At 44.2% G+C, this 22,060-nt stretch overlaps 2 protein-coding genes across 2 annotated transcripts in view; one reads left to right on the plus strand and one right to left on the minus strand.

Moving 5' to 3' along the window:
• The window catches only part of ggps1 (geranylgeranyl diphosphate synthase 1), an 87,441-nt gene that overhangs the window by 35,490 nt on the left and 29,891 nt on the right, over positions 1-22,060 (plus strand). The window lies entirely within an intron of this gene.
• The window catches only part of arid4b (AT-rich interaction domain 4B), a 38,926-nt gene that overhangs the window by 4,667 nt on the left and 12,199 nt on the right, over positions 1-22,060 (minus strand). Inside the window, exons 3-19 of the mRNA XM_085368828.1 lie at positions 19,554-19,664; positions 16,100-16,165; positions 15,655-15,745; positions 12,061-12,140; positions 11,825-11,916; positions 9,701-9,842; positions 8,428-8,507; positions 6,053-6,129; positions 5,243-5,391; positions 5,069-5,141; positions 4,788-4,882; positions 4,595-4,692; positions 4,214-4,412; positions 3,872-4,077; positions 1,484-1,666; positions 334-418; positions 40-235 (exon numbers count right to left, since the gene is read on the minus strand). Coding sequence (XP_085224954.1) covers positions 40-235; positions 334-418; positions 1,484-1,666; positions 3,872-4,077; positions 4,214-4,412; positions 4,595-4,692; positions 4,788-4,882; positions 5,069-5,141; positions 5,243-5,391; positions 6,053-6,129; positions 8,428-8,507; positions 9,701-9,842; positions 11,825-11,916; positions 12,061-12,140; positions 15,655-15,745; positions 16,100-16,165; positions 19,554-19,664 — 2,023 coding nt within the window. The remainder of the gene's footprint in view (positions 1-39; positions 236-333; positions 419-1,483; positions 1,667-3,871; positions 4,078-4,213; positions 4,413-4,594; positions 4,693-4,787; positions 4,883-5,068; positions 5,142-5,242; positions 5,392-6,052; positions 6,130-8,427; positions 8,508-9,700; positions 9,843-11,824; positions 11,917-12,060; positions 12,141-15,654; positions 15,746-16,099; positions 16,166-19,553; positions 19,665-22,060) is intronic.

The following is a 22,060-nucleotide window of genomic DNA, read 5'->3' on the forward strand; positions in this document are numbered from 1 at the left end:
AAGTGTGCATGACCACTACAGGCTAATGAGTGTTGCTACCTTGCAGGCCATTGAGGATAGAAGTAATTTCTATAGCCTTGACTGGAGACTGCTGAGGCCCTTTGTCCTCACCCTCGTCCATCTTGGAAAAGACGTCCTGGCTCAGGCCACACTTGGAGCGCGGGACACGGTTAGCGTTGGACGAAGGGCCGAGGACCTCCCTGTCATCGAGCCTCTCCAAATTGTCTTGCATTTTCTGCCAGAAGTCAACATAAGTCAGTCAGCCTTTCACTTCACGACACCAAACCGGGATTTTAAGACTTAATAAAAGTCACCGGCTCTCCAAAGTCATACCTTAATTTTTTTACGGTGCTTTATTTTTGGTACATTCTTATTGGCGGGTCGCACAATCTTGTCTGCTTTGATCCACTCATCATATCTATATAAAAAAAAAAGAAAAGAAAAAGAAAGAAAGAAAGAAGAAAAAAAAAGGAAAAAAAATCAAGTACAAAGACGAGAAAGAGTTTCATCATTTAGGACTTTGAAGAAGGAGCTGTGAAATATTCTCTCACACCACCCACCACCACACAGACGCTTCTACTGTCTGACCCCGACATATTGCTGTGACACAGTAAGCCTCAACAGCAAGAGAAGAAATCCCATGGTGTTATGTGGAAAAAAAGACACAACCTTTTTACGATGAAGAAAGAAACAAGATAGAACACCGACCACCACACAAATCATATTCAGTAGAATTCACACAATACCGAGGAAGTGGGTCGTATGAGGAGGAGGGGAGGGGGGGATGGAAGAAAAAAGTTTCACAACATCACACACAACAGACACAATGCAGAGAACATCCCACTGTCTTTTATAGAGTGCTAGAGGACCACACAACAACATTGAGACGATGAAATGCCGATTGCACTAGTTAACCTCTGTGTCATGGTACCCTAACACTCTACTCAACACTGCGTTTAACCCTGACCCGCTGGGGAGGGGGGAGAGGGTTGAGAGGTAGAGGTGAGTGTAGCAGCACTTAGGTTGGCCATTCAGTGTTAGCTCACATTCAAATATCACATTGTAGGATTGGAAGTTTTGTTTGATTGTTAAAAGACTTCAAATTGGTTAAAAAAAAGAAATAAATAAAAAAATCAGGCTGTCTGTAGATTGAGAGACAGACAGCTGGGGGACAGACAGACAGGGGATTTTGGTCAAAACTGAGAGAGAGGAAGCTGAGGAGTGAATCCGCATCAACCCGATACTCAGTTGTGTTTCTGCCACTAGATGGCCCAGTGCTCTCCATAATCAGAGTGCTGACCATGGCACTGGTTCACACGAAGCAGAATTGCGAGGAAGGGTTACTGCTGCGGGGACACCCACGTAGGCGGTGATCCCATGAGTTAAGAGATGGATTTTTAAAAATTTGTTTTTTTGGTCTGTTTTCTTTTGAATTAGGGTGAAAATAGACGTTTAGGTGATTTCTCCCCAGGTCCTGTCTTACCTGACGTTCCAGCCACAGTAGTGCACCAGGTAGAGCACCTCTCCCCCCTCCACGTCTGCCTCTTTCACAGTGGCCTCGTACGTCTTCAGATTGCGGCCTCGCCCATACCTCACCTGCACCTTCATCCCCGGGGGGTAACACTCAAACTCCTCCCCTTCCTCCCCCTCCTGACTGCTGTCATCCCTGCAAGAAAAACAGTTCAGCACTTCCTGGCCCTAGGCTATAACACCACAAAAACCACCACCCTCACCCATCCACCCCCAACTCGCTGCCTGCTGCTATAACAAGCCTGTTTTCTAGTCTATTTGCTCCACCCTTGCCTTTCCCTGTCTCATTACAACACTACACCTTCACCTGCACAGAAACATAAGCTGCCTTAGCTCTAGTCCAGCTGCATCATTAATAGAAAAGCCAGTCAAAGAACAGTACATGAAGTGTTTCAGCAAAAAAACAAACAAAACACATCATTCTTTATTCTTTCATAGTAAAAATTAATGATAAGAAATCACACTACTGTTATGCTGTCTAACCCCACACACACACACACAGGGGATTCTCATTCACCCTCGTACGCACGCTGTAAAGAAACAAAGCAGCCACAAGAAGGAGCTAGAGGGAAACAATCAGGAGATATAGGGGTGGTGCAGGGGTGTCAGTAAGTGTTTTAGGCGCCAGGGGGCCTCGTGGGGTGGGTTAAGCATGGCAAAGCGCAACGGGACAGGCAACGCAGCAACTTAAAGCGAGGCTACAGCACTGAGAGGAAGCACGGCTGCGAGGTCCTAGTCGGCCCGCTGCGACGAACAACATCTACAGCACAACACGCCTCACAGTCCCTCCCAAACTTAGCTCCTCAGAACGTGCAGACGGGCTTATTTCCAGGAGCCGACTGATTTTTAAAAACATTTCCACCCCTGATTGAAAAATAAATAAAACACACAAATATCACGTAGATTAAGACTCAGCTTGCTCAAAATGAGCACAATTCAACTGCAGTGCTCATCATTATGAGTAAAAGCCAAAAGGTCAACAGTCCAAGTGAACTTTCCAGCAAAGCCGTTGAGAAGGCTTCATCGTAAAAATAAGCACCTGTCCAGCAAGAACTCAACAATAACTCATCGATGTCTCCTACTAATGCATCGCCTTCTCGTTTAAGCTCACAGTAAGCTAGTTTCAGTGGCTACACGCCGTCTGTGCTGATGCTGGAATGAAAACATGACCCTGACACAACACCCGTCTGTTCCAGTTTACAGCCTGTAAACATCAAACAGGTTTGATATGATCAGAAAAGCTCAGATCAGATCAGCCTGCGGCTTGTCCACTGAATGCATCCGTAAACTCGTAATCTGCAAGGACGTTGATCCCGACAAAGCCGAAGGATCAAGGAGACTTCTGACTGTCATAGAGGTCACAAGTGGTCTTCTATCAGCAGGTATCTGTGGCCACGGTTGGTGTAAACTACAGATAACCTCCTCATAACGTGCAGGAATTTTGCAGTCCTTCAGTCAGACACAGAGACTCAGTAAACCAAGAACCTGTTTTCTAGCTTTCAGCAGTCCAAACAACACAACTGTACACCTGTCACTGTGGACGTTGAACAAACAGGTCTGAGCTGGACAGACGGCGCTAATCACAGGAGGCAACAGGGAAAATGCAACTGCGGAGGCCAAACTGTACAACAATCCATTTACCAACACTCAGAGTTTTCCTCTAAAAGCATCTCAAGCACTGTATATATAAATATATATACATATCTCACAACTGGAGGGTTAATGCATCTATGACAACATTCACACACATGGAACATTTAAATAAAGCTGAACACTGAAAGCCAAAAAGATGAGAGAAAAGACAGGAAGAGGGTGGCAGAGAGAGAGATCAGGAAAGGGCAGGAATCAAGAAGAGCACAGCCATGTTGTGCACTGAGTGAGAGAGGCTCGGCATGGTCAAACAATCCCAGCGAGCGAGAGACAGCGAGAAAGCACAGCATGACATGCCAGGTGAAAGGTAGCAGTCAGGCTTTGGTGCTCTAAGATGTCTCTGCCAGCCGATGTCGACTAAGCAACAAGGAATAATAATAGCACAAAGGGCAGTGGATAAGAGCTTAGTTAGAGGAGAGAGAGGAGAGCGTGCCTCTCTCTGGTTAGCAGGTAAGAGTATACGGCGTATTAGTACTTTTAAGGTCAGAAGGATCACTGCTCCTCATCTGCTAATGGTGTTCTAGCATCGTGCTGCCACCAAGGAAAGCAAATACCTCGAGTCCTTTTGCATTCTTATTTTGCTTTCACATGGAATAGTTTTACCATGCAGGAGCTCATGTTTGTGCCCTGACCATACGTTTTGTTTTTTAAGCAACTGTGGAGGAGGGAGCATCCCCTTCAGTGAACCTACCCAGAGTTGTCCTTGCTCTCCTGCTCCTCATCGTGCTCCTCCTTCATGTCGTCGGCTCCGAGGCGAGCCGTCGACGAGCCCTCGTCGGCGTCGGCTTTGTGCGGACCGTCCTCTTCTTCGTCATCGCCATCGTTTCCGCCCTCTTTCCCCTCGCTTTTCGATGTTTCGGATTCCGTTTTACTCGGGGTCGAATCAGGTTTCTCGTCCTGTGAGAGAAGGACGCTTTATTATTGTGAAGGTTATAGACTGAGAACCTTCACAGACATGACGCTTTATTATGAGAAACATGGGAGGTGTGCAGAAATTCATCTAAAATAACAGACAGCACTCGGGATAATGCACCTTGCAGATAACGGGCTGTGTGCTACAAGGTTCTCCGTCCACTTGGGCTTTCGGCTCTTCGGCAACTGATGACGTAGGAGCCGTTTTCCCTGCCTCCCCCTCAGGTTTCCCCTCCCCCTTGGTCCCCTGCTTCAAAGGGAGGTCCATTTTGAATGTGATGGCAGTGGAGGTGCAGTATTCCTCAAATCCGTATAAGTACCTGCGTGATGAGACATTCAACACATCCAATAAGATTTTCCAAAGTTTAATCTTACTACTCCAAAGCGTGCGCACGCCGACACACCTGCGTCGCTCAGAGTTAATCACACAAAGATGAAAAGCAAGTCGACTGGAGGATTTTGCATTTTGAAAGCTTTCGAGCTGTGGAGTGTCTGTACGTACTTGCGGTAAGCACATTTGACGTTGTAGCCAGCAGCTGAGTTGAGCACGGGGATTCCCAAATCCTGATAGACTTGCTTCCAAACAGAACCGCTCTCAATCTGCTCAACGAGGGAGACAAAATTCAGAGAGAGTCGACACCAAACGAAACGAGAGCGACATCAAACTGCTCTCAGGGGCGGGCAGTAGCACTCACATTGTCAAAACCTCCCAGTTTGTGCACCAGCCTGTAGAGCTTGAACAGGTTGAGGTTCCTGTAGCCCAGAACCGGCCGCTTGTTAATGGGAGTCCCTGAAGAGGAGAAGCAGAAGGCATAGGTGGATGTGGTAAGAAAAGCAGCACAACATGTTTGTCTGCTGGAGAAAATTATGATTTTTCTTTTTAATAGGAAAAAAAAAAAAGAAGACAAAATTCACAACCTGTCTCACAAATGAAAATAAACCTCAAACATCACACTGGTCCCTGCCCTGCTCTCACCTCTGTCTTCCATGAACTTGTAGAGTTGCTGCAGAAAGTTCTCCCTCTCCTCGGGGAACGGCTCCACCTCCTCCTGCAGACAGGAAACAAGACAGTTTGGCATCTCTCTTTTTTTCTTTTTTTAAATCTGGGAGGTTGTAGGATAAGAGGATAAGTGCGCTCTGCTGTCTCTACCTCCTCCTCTTCACCACTCGCATCCTCCTCCTGCTCCTCCTCTTCGTCGTCATCATCCTCTTCGCTGCTGGAACTTTCCTCCTTCACTTCTGTCTTCCAGATGCTGGGCACGACCAGCTGCCTCTGGAACTCCAGGGCTGCGTCCAGCGCTGAAAGAGCGGATTAATCGAACCTCGTAAACACTTCTTGGAGCTGTGCGTGCATCACTGCATGCTCAAATGACACACTTATACCTTTAAAAATGTGTTCTACACTATATACAACAATAACAATAATACGCCCACATAAAAGCTACAGTATAAAAAAGACCAGGAACTCTGGAAGCATGAAAACCTGCCAGTGTTTGCACAGTGACGCACAGCAGCTGAAGCATCCAGCCACAGTGTCACAGGTGGGTTTTAGCAGTATCTAACCACCTCGGCAGATGCTTGTTTTACGCTTTTGTAACGCGGAAAATATCACAGTTGTGAGTCAACCACCTGTGAATATCAAGACGGGGACAATACAAAGCTGTTTGCTAAGTGCAATTACGAGAGTACGAGCTCAGCGGTGGAAAAAAATTTGAATAAAATGAAAAATAATGTAGCACTTTTATAAAAAAAAGTTTAGTGAGGACTTTAAAAATAGACTGCAGAGTGACAGGAGCTCTCCACCGCTGCATTCTCTCCAGAACATAAACAAAACTTCTCTGGTCTTCCACTCTGCGAGTGTTTTCTGCCAAGTGTGTCAGCGTACAGAGCTGCCCGCAGACGGCTGATAAAAGGTATGCTCTGCTGCGCACCACTTCTGTAGCACCGACTTCAAACTCACCGGGTTTGAGGCTCGCGTCAGCTTTTGGAGGGCAGCTGCTGTCGAACTCACGGACGTCCTTCTGTAGCACCATGTAACTGCAAAAAATAAATAAAAATATAGCAACTCTGATTAGAAAGTGTGGAGTAGAAAAAAAAAAGTTTTCTTAAAACAACAAAGTCTAAACAGCTCAGAGCTCTACCGTATAGTCTTATTCATTAAAACAACCTTACAGCTGTGCGCCAATCAAAGCCTCCAAAAACCTGAGCGGTCACAGACTACTTTCTTACAGCACCCCTAAAGCGGCTGGGCACAGTCAGCTGCTGGCGATTTGGCAGACACACGGATCAGTGAAGCTTGTAAGCTGAAAGCAGTCAGAGGTTTGGCTGGTGAGCAATGTGAGGCGATTTGCTGTGGTATCTGTAGGCAGCTGAGCAGATCCAATGACTAGATTTGTCATGGAGTGAAATTTTAAAGAAACAAGTGTATAAAAGCTAAACGACCTCACACTGAGAGAACGGCTCGGTTTCCTGGCATTTCCTTAGATAATCACTACAAACACGGCACTGACAAGGACACCTGTCTGTAACTCGGAGAAACCACGTGCAGGTTTGTTTAGCTGAGGTTTAAAACACACTCACGCTCATTACACTGTCTTTTTCCGTTGCAGGTTAAAAAACACAGACAAGTTTGCAAGCTGGCTAAATGGGGGAAAAAAAGTGGAAACAGGAAAGACTTGTCAGATCTGGTTACTGTAGTAACAGTGGAAACAGTAAGACCACTTCCTGACAACTCCTGCCTCACCCCTGGATCTGACCTTCCTTTCCCTCAAAATGTTTTCCAAGCCATTGTTTTTTTTTTTGAAAGACATATTCAATGGTTATTAGTAACAATATACAACTCTCCTGAGGAAAGCGAACACACTGACCCCGGGTGCTGTGCGGGAGAGGTCACGTGGCCTATGGATGTAAACCCCTTGTTCAAAAAACAAACCACACCAGCCTGATAATAGCTGAGAAGAGGTTGTCAGAAAAGATAAAAAGTGGAATAATAAACAGTGACAAGTGTGTGCAGAAGAATGGAAAGGCACTTGAAAGCAGTAAAAGGGCTAAAGGAAATCACACAGCACTGCAGCGACAGAGAGGATGCACACTCAGCAATCAAATGTGCTTAAAATGTGTTTTCTTATGTCTCGCTACTACACTCTAAAAATGCTATGCGTAACAATAATGATACACATGTTGGAAATTTTGCTTAATGCATATGAGAGCAAACCGATTGGAGACGGAAACAAACTGAAAACAATCATATAGATTTTCCTCCTCCTTTCATTTGCTGTTTTTTGCAATCTCACCTGGATGCACAGTAGCGCTTTCAGCGACTTAAATCAAATAGCTGCAGAGCAGAAAGAAAAAGTACTCCAATGCGATTCCACTTGCAAACAAGACAAAAAAAAACACCACACAGGTTTTTCACAGGGTGCCCTCGGTCAGAGAGGAAATACTTCACAGCCGTACAACTTCCAGCTGGTCTCCGATTTATCATTCTTTATCTTATCCCTTTCATCAGCTCTACCTTTAACCGAGTGATAAGACTTCCTGTGCTGCATATTTGTCTTCAGCCGCAGATTAAGGAGGTCACGCCGGCGACTCGCTCAAGATTCCTTTTAAAGCAAGTGTATTTAGTCATTGCGGGAATTCAAACAGACAGGAAAGTAGTCTTTGGAGCGGGCGAACAAGCGCCAGATTAATTTATGCCGAGTGTGGGCTATGTTTCTACCCACATGAAGAAAGGCTGCAGTAACACAACCGCCAGCTGAGCTCTTGACAGGACTTATTTCTTTCTTTACCACAGACAAAACAATCTGGCTGTGTGGTTCTATGCCGAGGACAGGCTGCAGGGAAGCTACACTACCTCTCCACACCAGTAACTCACAGCCTCAGGACAAATAAAATAACAATAGGCGATGCTGCAGAGGAAGGCTGTGTGCTTGAGGCCTATATGAGCCTATATTCCTCTAATCAATGGAGATTTGAATTCATTCACCAAACACACGCACAATTACTTAGTCAAGAAATACAAATGTTATCTGACAGAGCCACAATGGCCGTACTTTACATTAGTATTAAATGGTTAGTGTGCAAATTGACTTACAAACAAAAATGAATCAAGAACAACTTATATAAATGATCAAGGGCCAGCGCAAAGCATCTGCACGCCACAGCTTTACTACCTCTTAGTTTTGTGGCCGACAAGCGGCCCAAGTTCCCTCTGTCTCACTTTTCATTGATTGCATCATAAATTATGCTGGATAAGCTACTAATAATGATTAGTGCAGAAGCAGCTTAACACAACAGAATGTAAATGTCGCTTTGGGCGAATTATTAATGACTCACAATTTTCCATCCTTGAACGAGCGCACAAAGACGTTGTCCTTCTTCACGGTCATGTCTTCGTGGCAGTCGGGGGAGATGACCTTGTTGCACAGAAACAAGAGAAAGTCAGAAAAAGGTCACGTGAGGTGGTGCTGAGGCAATAAAAAGAAGAAGAATAGGGGAGGGGTGGGGGTGTATCAGAGAATGACTTAATGACTAAAGCGGTTTCAGCAAAAGGGCACACTGATTGATTACAAAATGTGCTGCCTATGATACAAAATCAAACTAGCAGGAGAGATGAAGAGCGAGAGATGACGAGGGGTGGGCACCCGCCAGCATCATTAGCAGCTGGAGCTGAGGAGGAGAACTAACGTGAGGGCTGCTACTCCTGCCGGGGTCTAACCCAAAGGAAGCAGCGCATTTCCAGCAGACCTGCGTACACTCGGGCTCACGGGATTGGATGCTTTCACTTCAGGTCCATGACTCACGCCTGCTGTGTGATTTCGAGCTCTGTCACATACGCTCACACGTGCACGCTCGTGTCTTAGAACTTTTACATAACAAGGCCACCCAAAAGAGCCCCTGTCTATCACAGCCGCGCATCATCTGTTGCACGAGACAGCTGCCAGTGTACCTACTCCACCCCTCTGCCATATGGTTGCAGTGTAAACAATGACAGGCTACTGTGCAGTGCACTTCTCTCAACTGTCACAAGGAGGCAGCATGGAGCTCAGTCAGTAGCAAGCCAAGAACAACAAATCCTGGAGGCGGGGCCCCTGCTGACTACACAGTAAAAGGGACAGCTTTCCCCACCCTCTCCTATTCTCCCAGTTCTACTTGTAACACTTACACAAACAAACAAGGCCTGTCACTATTTCATTGTGCGCTAACGGTGACTGAGAGTTACAGCTGGGTGGATGGAAATGGATAGGCAAAGACTGAAGACATCAAACTGATGTCTGTCTGACATTTCGCACACATCATGGAAAACAAGACGGGGGTTTTTTCTTCTGCAAAATAAGACTCGAGCTCTTTTTCGTCCTTCAAGTCGGAACATGAAGTCTGTCTGGATATGAAATGTTATTACATGCATATTACAGCATTTGATGGAAGGCAAATTCTAGCACAATAACATAATCCTGCTGGGTGCTAAGGTTACATAAGCAGGCATTTTGATGAAACTGCATAATGCCGTGACTTCACTGGAAGCCCGGCAGCGGCAGCAGCAGCAGCCCCCGTTCCTCCACAGCGATGCTGCAGAGAGCAGCAAAGGAAGGAAAGCTTATCAGCTCACCAGAGCAGGATACCACGTAGTCTTCTTTTTGTCCCCGGTGGGAACCCCTTCCACGCAGACCACCTTGCCGAACAGGTCTTCATTCTGCCGCTGATCGCTCTCCTCCTCTTCACTGGAGGATGAGGACAACTCCTCCTCTTGACTGTGGGAGGAAGGGAGACTTTGCTCAATGGACAGAACGGCACAGCGAGCATTCATATATTACACCATTTTCACCATTTTACCTTCATTACACGAATTCAAGTATACCACGTGAGAGCTGCTGTTGATTTTAAAAGCCACTTAGCAAAAATGCCAAACATTCCTAAGTAATGAATCTGATTCTGAGTATTTGCTGCTTTTCTCTGTGTTATGCAATATAATATAATAAAGAGGCGCCGTGAATGGTCGTATTCCATTTATATTTCAGTTACAGAAAACTGCGTGTCTCAATTTAAAAAAGGGAAAAAAGGGGGAGGCAGATGATTTCTGATAACCAAGTCATCATTTAACTGCTCCTCAGATTAAAAACAACACCTCCACCAGTCTCCACCTAACAATCCATCATTGTCTTATCATGTAGCACAGTGAGACATAAGGTTGCCTCTACTGATGAGCTCACTCATTAGGATCGGTGGGTAAAAAGGAGCCGGCTCGCTGTGTGCCGTCTGACAGTCTTCCTGATGCTCGGGCAGAGCCCTGACAGATAGCCTCGTCTCTGAGTGATCATGCAGGAAGCACCGAGAGGCAAACAGACCCTGCTTTTCTCTTTTTATGGCTCACGGGGCTCTGAGCACAGCTCTATGTACATATAAACACACGCAGCATTTGGCACCACTCAAGAGCTGTAAATCAGCCAGGCTGCTACTATTACAACAACAACAACAACTAAGCTGTGAATCAAAGTCACAAAGAAAACACTAACTCTTCAATGAGGCACAGACTATTATTCATTTAGGGGAAAAAAAAGAAACGTTTTCTCCACTTGTAAAGACTGATGTTGCAGGGATTGCTTTACAGTTGTCGTTGCTTTTAAAGGCAGCAATTTAAATAAACACATTCTGAGATACACTCGCTTTTTCTTGTTGGAGGAGACGATTGATGGCACTCTTACCACCAAACAACACGGGTAACAGCTCTCCTTATGCTCCTTAAAAAACAAAGTAAAATAAGCCTTAAAGCAACCTAAAAATATCATTAATTAACAGCTCGTCTATTTCTTGGCATGGTCAGTGACTCCTTCTCTGTCGTCTGGCAAACTCACAGCTACATAAACTTATTTCCTCTGTTTCCTGTGTTTATGTTAATGCATATTTCTCCTCTCATTTAACTCAGGAGGGCAAATTAGCATGTTTTCCAACAAGTCAAACTATACACCCCCCACCCCCCTTTTTTTAAACAACAACTTAAAAGCAGGCCTTGTGGCTGCTATCTTTACAGAGCAGCCAATCCCTGCAGTTCAAAAGCTGAAACACTATTAGTGCACGCTAAAGAAACAAAAGGTCCGAGGTGCTAATGTGCAGCTGGGACCGCTCCGAGTCAATATTGCATCAATGCTTAGAGTAATATTGACTTCTCTGGGCCCCATTAGCAAGAGAATAAGATTATCTAGCCAAGTGTCCTCTTTATACCAGAGAGGAGCTACGAATATACCCAGCACCAAAAAAAAAAAAAGAAGAAGACCCTCAGCAGTTCTTATTCCCTCGATGAAAACTGTGCCGTCTCCCAGGAGCAGGGACATCAGAGCATAAAACACTCACTGCAACATTAGACTCAAAGCAGGGAAAATTAAATAAATAATTAAAAAAAGAGAGATAACGTTCAGCAGGACTGTGCCACGCTCATTCTGCCTCTCCAGCATGCATGCGCACACACTCAGGGAGCCCGCTATGATTAAGGAGCTGGAGGAGGCGAGCAGGCTCTCTCTCCTTCCAGGCCTCGGGGGCTCTTTATGAGGGGATGGAGATGAGAGTAAATCTTTCATTTCAACTGCTGTCAGCACACTTAGAGCAGGGCGAGTCTGTTTCTGATGGCGGAGGATCGGAGCAGAAAATACCTTCCCACTGGCATCACAGGCCTCTGATAAAATGAAGCTAAATATGAGCGCTGCGGGATTGAGCACAGAGACCAGTGGATGATACTCACATCGGGTTTGATCGCCGACCGCGGTTCCCCTTCTTGCCGATGACGGGTGTGCCGAAGTGCTCGGGGTTGGTGAGAGGGAGTCGGTCAAGTGTCTGCGGTGGAGAGAACACAACCGGACAAAAAGGTTTACCCTCTATTCGCACACTTATAAATGGATTTATACACAAAATGAGCTTCATTTCCCCAGAAAGCAGAGATGAGGCTGTTATGGGACTGAGGGGCAGTGAGATACTTGCCTCGCTCTCCGCAAAGTGACGCGCTCCTTTCAGGCAGAGGGAGGAACGCCTCAGGGTCTTCTCATCGCCGTCATCAAACACTGCGGAGATAAAAGACCAACTATCAGACTGCGAGCCCACCGGTACCCCCGCGCCCACACAAAAACAAACTCAAGCACAGACAGACTCCTGCCTCAGTTGCAAAATGCCATCGCGCCTCAGATATACTGCAAACAAATGATGCTCGTCTTTTAAGGCTCATACGTTCTCCAGCAGGCAGCCACGGTTACTTTCAGCTCACAGATTTACTCGAGCTTCAAGGACCCTCTGCTACACAGAGCTGAGTAAACAGCAAAATAAAGACGTGAGGAGAAGCGTCTCAATTTAATTCATATCTCTCTGATATTTTATCCATAAATGAGCAGCCATTTGTAAAATGCGCTCACATGTGAAAGAGCACTAAATCTAACATTAAATTTAATAATAATGACCTCAAGGACTCTTAAAACAGTCTCTTGGATCGCAAAGACAAACCCTGGGTTGTTCATTGTTCAAACGTACTTGTAGACAACAATGAGGGGAACACTTGAGGTAACTTCAACAGTGAGTTATGTTTTTGTTTTCCCCACCAGCGAATGAAAAGAATGAAAATGTGCCGAGATGAGTGTTTTCAAGGCGCAGAAAACCCCCACGGGTGCTCTTAAGTGACGAGCAGCTGCCGAGAGACTGGAAAGCTTTGCAGCAAGTCTATATGCTGTGTACTCTGGATTATCCAACAATGTAACTGCGTGCTCTTGACAGACTCGCAATTACAAACTGTGGGCACAAAAAAAACCCAAAAACAAACCCCAACACCAAATCTGTTCAGTTAGAAGCTAAAACTTGGGGTTTTTGAGGTTCTCACCACCCTGTCATATTTATTTTGAACTTTTTATAGAGCAAATGATTGATATCACACTTCATCCCCCTACATGTAGCATCACCAGCATTTCTCACTTGCTATCTTGTGTTATATTACAGTGATTCCCGTCTTTTTGGCCCACAGTGTTCTTCTGGTTGTTCTTTCTGGTGTTAAGATTAGTTTAAACTTCATGTATTCATACATAGATACTCTAAATTATTCATTGTTTTAGCTAACTATATACTAATTGCTAATAAGACACTTTTGGTTTCCGCTATTTAGCCAAATACACCTACTGGCCACTTCATCATCTGTTAAAGTGCTCATTAATGCTAGTACGTAATCAGGCAATAACATGACAGCAGGTGATTTAAGTGACTGGTATTTTCCCATATAACCATCTCTCAGGCTTACAGAGAACGATCTGAAAAAGAGAAAAGATCCCAGGAGGCACAGTTCTCTGGGGGAAAGTGTCTTGTTGATGTCAGAGGTCAGAGGAGAATGGTCAGACTGCTTCAAGCTGATAGCAAGGCAACCAAGGGACATCAAACCCTGAAGCAGATTTGCTACAGCAGCAGAAGACCACACCGGGTGTCACTCCTGCCAACTAAGAACAGGAAACTAAGCCTACAGTTCACACAGGGTCACCAACCAGTGTAAACAACATGAAACCATGGGGAAATGGAGAATCATGGATGTGCAGCTGACGCCATCATTTAAATATGGACCAAAATCTCTAAGCGATGTTTCCAAAAACTTGTTGAATTAAGGCAGTTCAGAAAGCAAAAGTAGGTCCAGCCTAGTATTTGTCCTGTGGTTTCTTAGGCTGCGTTCACACTGCAGGCGAAAGCGCATCAAATCCGATTTTTTTGACCCTATGCGACCCATATCCGATCATGGTATGACAGTGTGAACGGCACAAATCCGATATTTTCAAATCCGATCTGGGTCACTTTCGTATGTGGTACTGAATCCGATACATATCCGATGTTTTAGAAAGCGACTGTTGTTTGAACAGTCATGTCGCATTAAATCCGTCTTTTACGTCACTGACACAAGACAGACACCAATTATCAGCGCCCGAGAAGACATCGCAAACGCTTCCTGGCCAATAAGTGTAGATGTTAGTGAAACTGTTGGGAAGACAACGTTGGGGAAACATGAACATTTTATTTTCACGTATATTTTATTTGTACTGTATAATCTGCAGATTCTGACAGAAATCTGCAACTATCCTTTGAAGCACCGCTCCTCTAAAACAGCAATAAGGATAATTATTAGGTTATCTACATTGTTATGTAAATAACAAAACTTAAAGCAAAAATTGGGAAACGTAAAGTCCGAAGTCTTTATATTAAGGCCCATCAGTCAAACAATATCGTTTGCTCTGGGTGTACAGAGCGCGTTGTGTGTGACGTCTTCTTTTGCGCATGCGGGCCGCTTTGAGCATTCACACTAGAGCGCGTTTGCTGTCGCATTTTATTTGTAGTGTGAACAAGCAGACAAAAAAAATCGGATTTGACCATTGAGACCTGCAGTGTGAACGTAGCCTTAGAGTAGTGGTTTACACACTGGCCTAATGGTCCCAGCAGGAGACTCAAATCCCACTGGGGATGAGTCAGGGAGGGCATAAGGTGTAAAATAAATAAATAGTTTTCAACTGAAATATGTGGAGCTACCTGCTGAGGTGAATAAGAGAGCAGCCAAAAGTATCAGCACAGTTAATCTTTCCATGCACTAGGGCTGCCACGATTAGTCGACTAGTCACGATTACGTCGACTATCAAAATCGTCGACGACTGATCTAATAGTCGACGCGTTGTTTGAAGCTTTGTAAGCTCACAAAAGCTGCAGGAATAACTAGCAGGATTTAAGAGTGTAATAACGGACTGAAACAGAAGATGGCAGCACTGCATGTACAAGGATGCCAGCTGCCGTTAAACCCCGAAGAAGAAGAAGTAGCTGTGTCCCAGAATTCATAGCGCAAGCCAGCTCAGTTTCCAACAATGGCGGCAGCTAGTTAGTTTTAATATTACTCTTATTATTCTTTCTGGGTCACAAAATAAACATTCAACATATTTTCAGGCGAGAATGTAGCTGCGTAAACCTCAAATATCTGCTCAGGTTATCAAGACACCACATATTTTCAAAAGCACTCCGACGTTTTCGGAGACGTCTGTTACCCACTAGCTCGATAGCTAGCCGGGGGCAAGGCTCACTAGAGCCCGTGAGAACACCGGACTCCCAGCAAATCGTTTTCAAACCCACCACTGTCTTTCGCTACTCAGGTTAAACATATATATAAGTCACTTAGATAACTTAAAAATGTTATTGTTTGGCTTTTTTTTGTAGTATTTTATTTGTTCCTGAGTAAATCGGTTTGGCTGAGATTAAAGTTATAGTTTTTACACAGCTGAATAAACGTCAAGCAGACAGCTGATTATCAGAAGTGTGAGATGCTCGAGAATTTACTCTGGTGTCCCGTTATGTTTTAGATAGCAAGGAGTTTATTCAACTTCAACGAAATTTAACAAACTATCATCTTGTCTTTATTTTTAGTTAGCACATACCTTAAACACTTAAAGCTGTAAGCTAATGATAGTTATATAAGAGCAGATTTTCTGTCAGTGCAAACATGTTTTTTATGAGGTAGTGGTAGAGTAAAGAAGAGTGTGAGAGGAAGGAGGCAAGGCAGACAGCTTGTTATTGACTTACCAACTGTATATATACTAGCATCGGTCAGCTTATTGATTGTGGCTTCTTGGTAAACTCCATCCTGATTCTTCACCTCCACAACAGCACCCACCTGTGGGACGGATACACTGCTGTTATTCTGCCAGTCAGTGCACTAATTATTATTATATTGTGGTGATAAATCTAAATGATGTATTTTCAAGTAATGAGAAGATGATACTGCTGCTACATAAACCCTTAATGTAGTGAAATTAAATTGCAAAGCTAATGCTTTGCTGCCCCGTGCGCTTTTATGCAAAGGGAGGGTGAAGTGTAGCTTAGATACAAACAGGAGTGAAGCTAAAAATAAATAAATAAAATAAAATAAGGAGTCTTAAATTCAGACAGGAGGGATTCATGACTAATACTGAATAATAATAATAATAATAATAATAATAATAATAGGTCTCCATCTTTCCTGCCTTACCTTTAGAGGTCCTTTGATGTTTTCATCGTGAACCTCAGCTGTGGTCAGATCTGTTTTAAAGGTCACCTGGGGAAGGTGGGAGGCAACAGTAGAGTAGAATCAGTAACAGCATAAACAAAACAATTACCTAAAGATCTGACCGGATCACACCAATCATCCTGCTTACACAGGCAGCAAGTCTCTCCTAATACTGCAGGACTTTTACACAATGACTGAACCCTCAGTTGATGCCGAACATCTGACCATCCCCCGCTCTCTACATCTGCAACGTCCACCCCCTAAGTGAGCCACGGCAGATCATAATCTGATCACGCTGTGGTAATCTTGTATCTGCATGGCAACCTGGCATTACTGTGAGACAGAAAAGGCCACAAGGCAGGCACACACGCACTTAAGAGCCATCTACTGCCACGTCTTTTCCAGAGAGCATGTGCAAAAGTTTGAAAGCAGCCAGAAGTGCAGGATCTTTTTAGTAGATGTGGGCAGATGGATCCAAATATCAACAGTATCGATACCAACACTAGTATTGGTATCAGATCGATATTAATGTGATAGCATCAATACTTGAAAGTGATCTATTTAACAATGAATAGTTTTAAATGGATCACTTTTGGACAACTGGCATCACTTTTATTGAGAGCATATGCACACAAAAAAAATTGTAACATAATTATAATGGAAAACTGGCATCACTTTTATTGACTGTGATTCAGTTTAGAATAAGGTGCTGTACAGAGGAGAGAACGGGGGCTAAAAAAAAAAAGTTAAGCACCTCATCCCAGAAAACAAGCCTGCGGGTAACAAATTCAGACAATGCTCGAGTCAGTTTCAAATATAACAACAGCAGAAGCAGCAATCAAGGTCTCGCTGTGAATGCACAATCAAGACAATGAATGAAAGAAATGCATACTGTAAGATTGTCAGGTAATAAAATAGGGGGGGAAATAAAAAGCTTCCTCGGGTAGCATTTCATCAGTTATGGAGATAATAACATTCCCGACTGGGGGAATAAAGGAATCCCTTTCTTCTCTGGGGATGGCAAGAAGCTCGACTCCCCCCAGACTTTAGGTAGGGTGACTCCCGCTGTCCGAGGCCTTGGCTTCAATAACGGCAGAGCGCTCTGACGACTTCCTAACTGCGAGCCGTACACACGGCACAGCCACTTAGGCTTGATAACAAATATTGGAATAAGATATGAAACCATATTTCTGATACAACAGAGCCTCGGCGCAGCAATTTTATGCTGTGAACAGATTTATGAGGAGCCAGTAGTCCTTCATGCTCCGTTTTCTCTCAGCAGGAAACGAGAGCTGTGAGAAGTGACTGCTTTATTCAAGCAAAGGTGGATTCTGTGGCCATAAACAGCTAAAAGGATTTGACACAGTAATAAAGCCCTCCACTGTTCTGATTTTTATATGTTGTTTTTTTCAACATTTATTATTTATGCTGAAAAAGATATGTTTCGGGAGTACACACCTTCACCATTTGTGCCTTTATAAATCTGCTTTTCTTCACCTCACATGTTCGCATCTATTTAATCGACTTTCCCTCCATTACAACTGCCTCGAAGTATCGCTTCGTGCCACACAGCAGGAGCACAGATTAACAGGACAATGACATCAATATTTACCTCCAAAAGTCAAACACCTGGCTGTTTAAATAAGGAAAACCCACATAAATATTTAATCTACAGTAACCTAATCTGAAGCCTAGAAATAGTGTCATTTAAAATGGGGGGGGGGGGGGGGGGGGGGGATAAATAGATAAAAGAGCAATGGTGAAGCTTTCTGGTGCCTTTTTTGCTAAAGCGACATAACCACAAGGATAAAACTGCAGACTTTGTGAGGCACCTCAAATGCACAGAAGTGGAATTTTAATCAGTTTTAGGAAGGTTAGGTTACATCATGAGTGGCATTCACACGACTGAGTTAGTCAGCACTTGTTTGAGCGTGACATTTCTGAAACAGCACCATCCTAAAGAGGAGTGGGCTTTCTCTCAGTGTGGTCTGCAAGTGCTCAAAGAACCGGGAAATGTGTTTAAGAGAAGGAGCTGGTGTTCATCTGTTCTCCACGAGTACTTCAAAGCTGTTAGTACGTGCAGCTTCATCCATTTACTCTTTAAATGAGTCAGAAGAACCTCACAACGAGATTTCACAATTGCTTCATCTGAGACACTCTTTTGTTTGCATGCATATAAAAATACTACAAAGACTTATATATAAATACTCAGCATTAGTCCTAACTGCAGTGATTGATACTAACATGGTGTTAATCGGTGTCTTACGTGTTCTCTAGCGCAGCTCAATCTTAACCACGTGTTTGTTTTTTTCCTCCACTAAGCCTTAAAAATCACTCAAAAGACACCGGCGCTGTACGCTGCAAACATCGACTTTGATAAACAAGCAGACAGAGATTAATGAACCAAAGAGCTACGAAGAAATTCATTACAGCGGAATATTCAGACTCACAACGACCACGGAATAATTGCCATGTTTCAACATTTGTGTAACCGAGCTCCACATTCACATCGCAGCTACCCGGGAAAAAACAACAAACCCTACTCTCATCTAATTAGTATGGTAATTAATTCATGAGCTGAGACTGTCCTATTAGATTCATTTCAGCCGGCATCATTTAAACTAAGAACATTGCGTGGTCTACTTTGTCATGGTGTTTGTCCCCCGTCTATGAGACAAAAAGAGGACGTTATTTGATGAGTTCAGCTGGTGTGCTGGAATAGCAGAGCATCTCTGCTCTTTTGTCTCTACAGGGGGAACTACAGTGCACTGACACAGTGAAAAAGCCAGCATCCAGTCTTTGTTCCTCCCACACACTCCAGCAGAATGAGAGACAAGCGATCTGTCTCTATTGTATTATCCAGATGCTCCAGCCCCACTGGGAAATGAGATACCGTATTACGTGTATCATGCAAAACCTTCATCAGGAGGGCTGAAAACCAATGGGGAGGCGGCAATCGCTCTCGAGGCCGTGACAAAGCAGAGAAGCTCCGGGTGAGAGGTGCGCTCGAGGATGCAACGGGTACCGGGTGATCTCGCATCTGCCGCAGCTGGGCTCCTGATCGGCCTCTGACTGACGGCGTAAACCAGGTGACGGGCCTCCAGCGTGTGAGCAGCACAGCTGGATTTCTGGCAACACTGGAAATAAGAAACTAATCCTGGTTTGACTGTGGCAGACTCTATTATCTAATAGAAGGATCTTTATCCAATTATCCCAGGCTAACCCGGGCTCTGAAGGAACGTTTTGGATAATGTGTCTGTGTCCAAACCAACAGCTCTGGATGCACAATAAAGCAGTGCTGTGTGATGTTGATTGTAGCCGCTTCACACAAAGACAAGAGCACCCCCCCGGCCCGGCTGCTATCCACTTCATACACAACACAGACAGATAATTAAATATTAATGTTGGATCATAAGCACTTTGAAATATGACTTACCTTGGCCTTGACTAGCCTCTTGGCAGTCTTAATCTTGGCTTCACAGAAAGCCCCTCGGTACTTGGCGCTCACATCCGTCCCTACTGTCAGGTAGGGGGGCTCCTCCAGAGTCTGAAGAAATAAAAAAATGACACAGAGTTCAAACCCTTTTTAATACAATACAACTTAATGACACAGGTGTATTCACAAAGCTAAAGCAGGAGGACGCACACATACAGGCATAACAGAGTCCAGGGCAACGACGCAAAAAACCCACCCGGCTCAGTGATTCATCCATGGAATACACATACCATCTGCTCTGGGTTTTGGAAAACAAGCCTCTGAGGGAGCAAACAAAAAGGCCACTTCACTACAGCTTTGATGCCTACAAAGAAGAAGCTATCCGAAACACACAGCACCATCTTGTGTCATCAATGGTTCAACACCCCCCTCCCCAGCTTCCTCCAAGAACAGATTTGCAGAGGGTAGAGTACACAGAGAAAGCAGACCTTCTGTCTATAGATGGGGGCACATGATGTTTGTGCTTCATACAGTGTGAAGATGAATTTACTGAGGTTGTTTCAGTTAGACTGGAGGAAAAAAGCCCAGCCTAACAGCGGTATATTTAGACATCTTTCTAGAATAAGAACCAAAGTGGGCCACACTTCCTGCTACTCCTGAAAGCAAGGAAAGCAGCTCAAACACATGTAGCACTTCTGCAGTACACTGAAAAAGAAGAAGACCTCTCATCTTGTCTGAATGAAATCAGTGAATGAGCGCCAGATGGAATGGAGATGCTCAAAAAGTAACAAGAACAATCAATTTCAAATGAAGTTATTCACAGCAGGAAGTTGGTTCTGCTCATTACTCATTACCATATAAAACCATTTTCCCTTGCAAATTGTACCTGTTCAATTTCACACGACAAGATGATAACTTGTAAGACTTGGTGAGATGCACACCTCTCCTTTTTTTTTTCCCTTTTATTGCGACATTTTCATTTTCTACGCTTTAAGAGATTCAAACCACATAATTTGTGGGGGCTGTTCATAACAGTTGTTCATTGTTCCCACGAGGAGAGCAAAGAGTGCACAGGTTGTCATTCCAGCTAAAAACTACACCAGCGGTTAGCTGTACTTGAAGCAGTGAAGAGGAACTAATTGCTAACGCCAGCTGCATGCAGTCCACCATGGCACATACTTGTGTCATGACCGAACCACTTTTTCAGGCCTGATATGCTCCAAAGTCCTAATCCTGTCAGGATGCTTGGTAATTTGTGAGCTTTACAAATCTCAATCCTAATTAGAACCTTAGCTTATTGTAACCTATCGAGCTCAGAAATGCCTAAAATGACCTGCTTCCATGGAGTGACATGGAAATGGGGGAAAAAACTAAACTCAGAGGACTTCCGCATTGATGGAGTGCACAGAAGAAGCGAGCACAGCGGCTCTGGGAGAAGCAGCTGCTACTTCAACGTTCTGCAGGTGCACGGCGCCTTGTGCTGTTGGCTGCATCTCGCCTTTGAAACGTGTGTGATTTGTTTAAGCAAAAACAAGTGACAGACTGACAACTTCCTGCTACCATATCACACAAACTAGGCAGAACAGTGAAGACATTATAAACACAGAAAACACTCATACTGCTCTAACTATCAGTAATTAGTGGTCAAACATGTAACTGCCTGCACTTTAATGGGTTTTTATTGCTATTAGATGTAGGCCTGCATTAGAATTGCCTGTAGAGCTGTCTTCAGGACATGGTGTTAATTAGTTTGTCCCGTAGAGTTAAAATCCTCCTTCTTCTTCTTTCGGCTGCAGCCTTTAGGGGTCGTCACAGCGGATCATCTGCCCCCATCCCACACTAACCCTCTGCATGTCCTCATTCACTACATCTACTACGTATTTTTCTTGTGCCTGGGAGCTCCATCTTCCACATCTTTTGTCCAAAATATCCACTATCCTCCTCTGCACATTTCCAAAGCATCTCAACCATGCCTGCCTAACTTTGTCTTCAAACCACTCAAACTGAGTTAAACACTGAAAAGATTATTTTCACAATGGTTGATTATTTACAAATGGTTGGATATATGGCCCCCAAAATCCCTCCAGAATTCTCTAACCCAAATTACCATGAGGGGGTAGAAACAGTATATGTGAGCGGTGTCAAACATGCAGCCCGCAGGCCAGTGTGGGCCTGCCACAGGGTCTAATCTGGCCCACTTGTAGTGTAAAATTTACAGTCATAGCTTTAATATCTTAACTTTACTACACAGGCTCGCATTACAAATTATTTCTTGATTTCAGCCTGACAGATATGATTTTTTTTTAAAAATCCAATACCGATATTTGGAGATTTAAAAATCTGATATTCCAAGTGGATTATATTTATTTATTTTTCCTTTCAGAAACACAAAACATTAAACAGATTTCCCCGTTTATACTCTTGATTGTTGTGTCTGTGGCGTTCAAACCCCATGTGCTGCCTACAGGAAATCTGCAGGCTGCCCTCTAGTGGACAAGCTATGCAAC

Source organism: Diplotaxodon limnothrissa, linkage group LG13 (assembly GCF_057381915.1).
Source record: "Diplotaxodon limnothrissa isolate DT_005_m linkage group LG13, D_limnothrissa_male_GT1.1, whole genome shotgun sequence".
NCBI lineage: Eukaryota > Metazoa > Chordata > Actinopteri > Cichliformes > Cichlidae > Diplotaxodon > Diplotaxodon limnothrissa.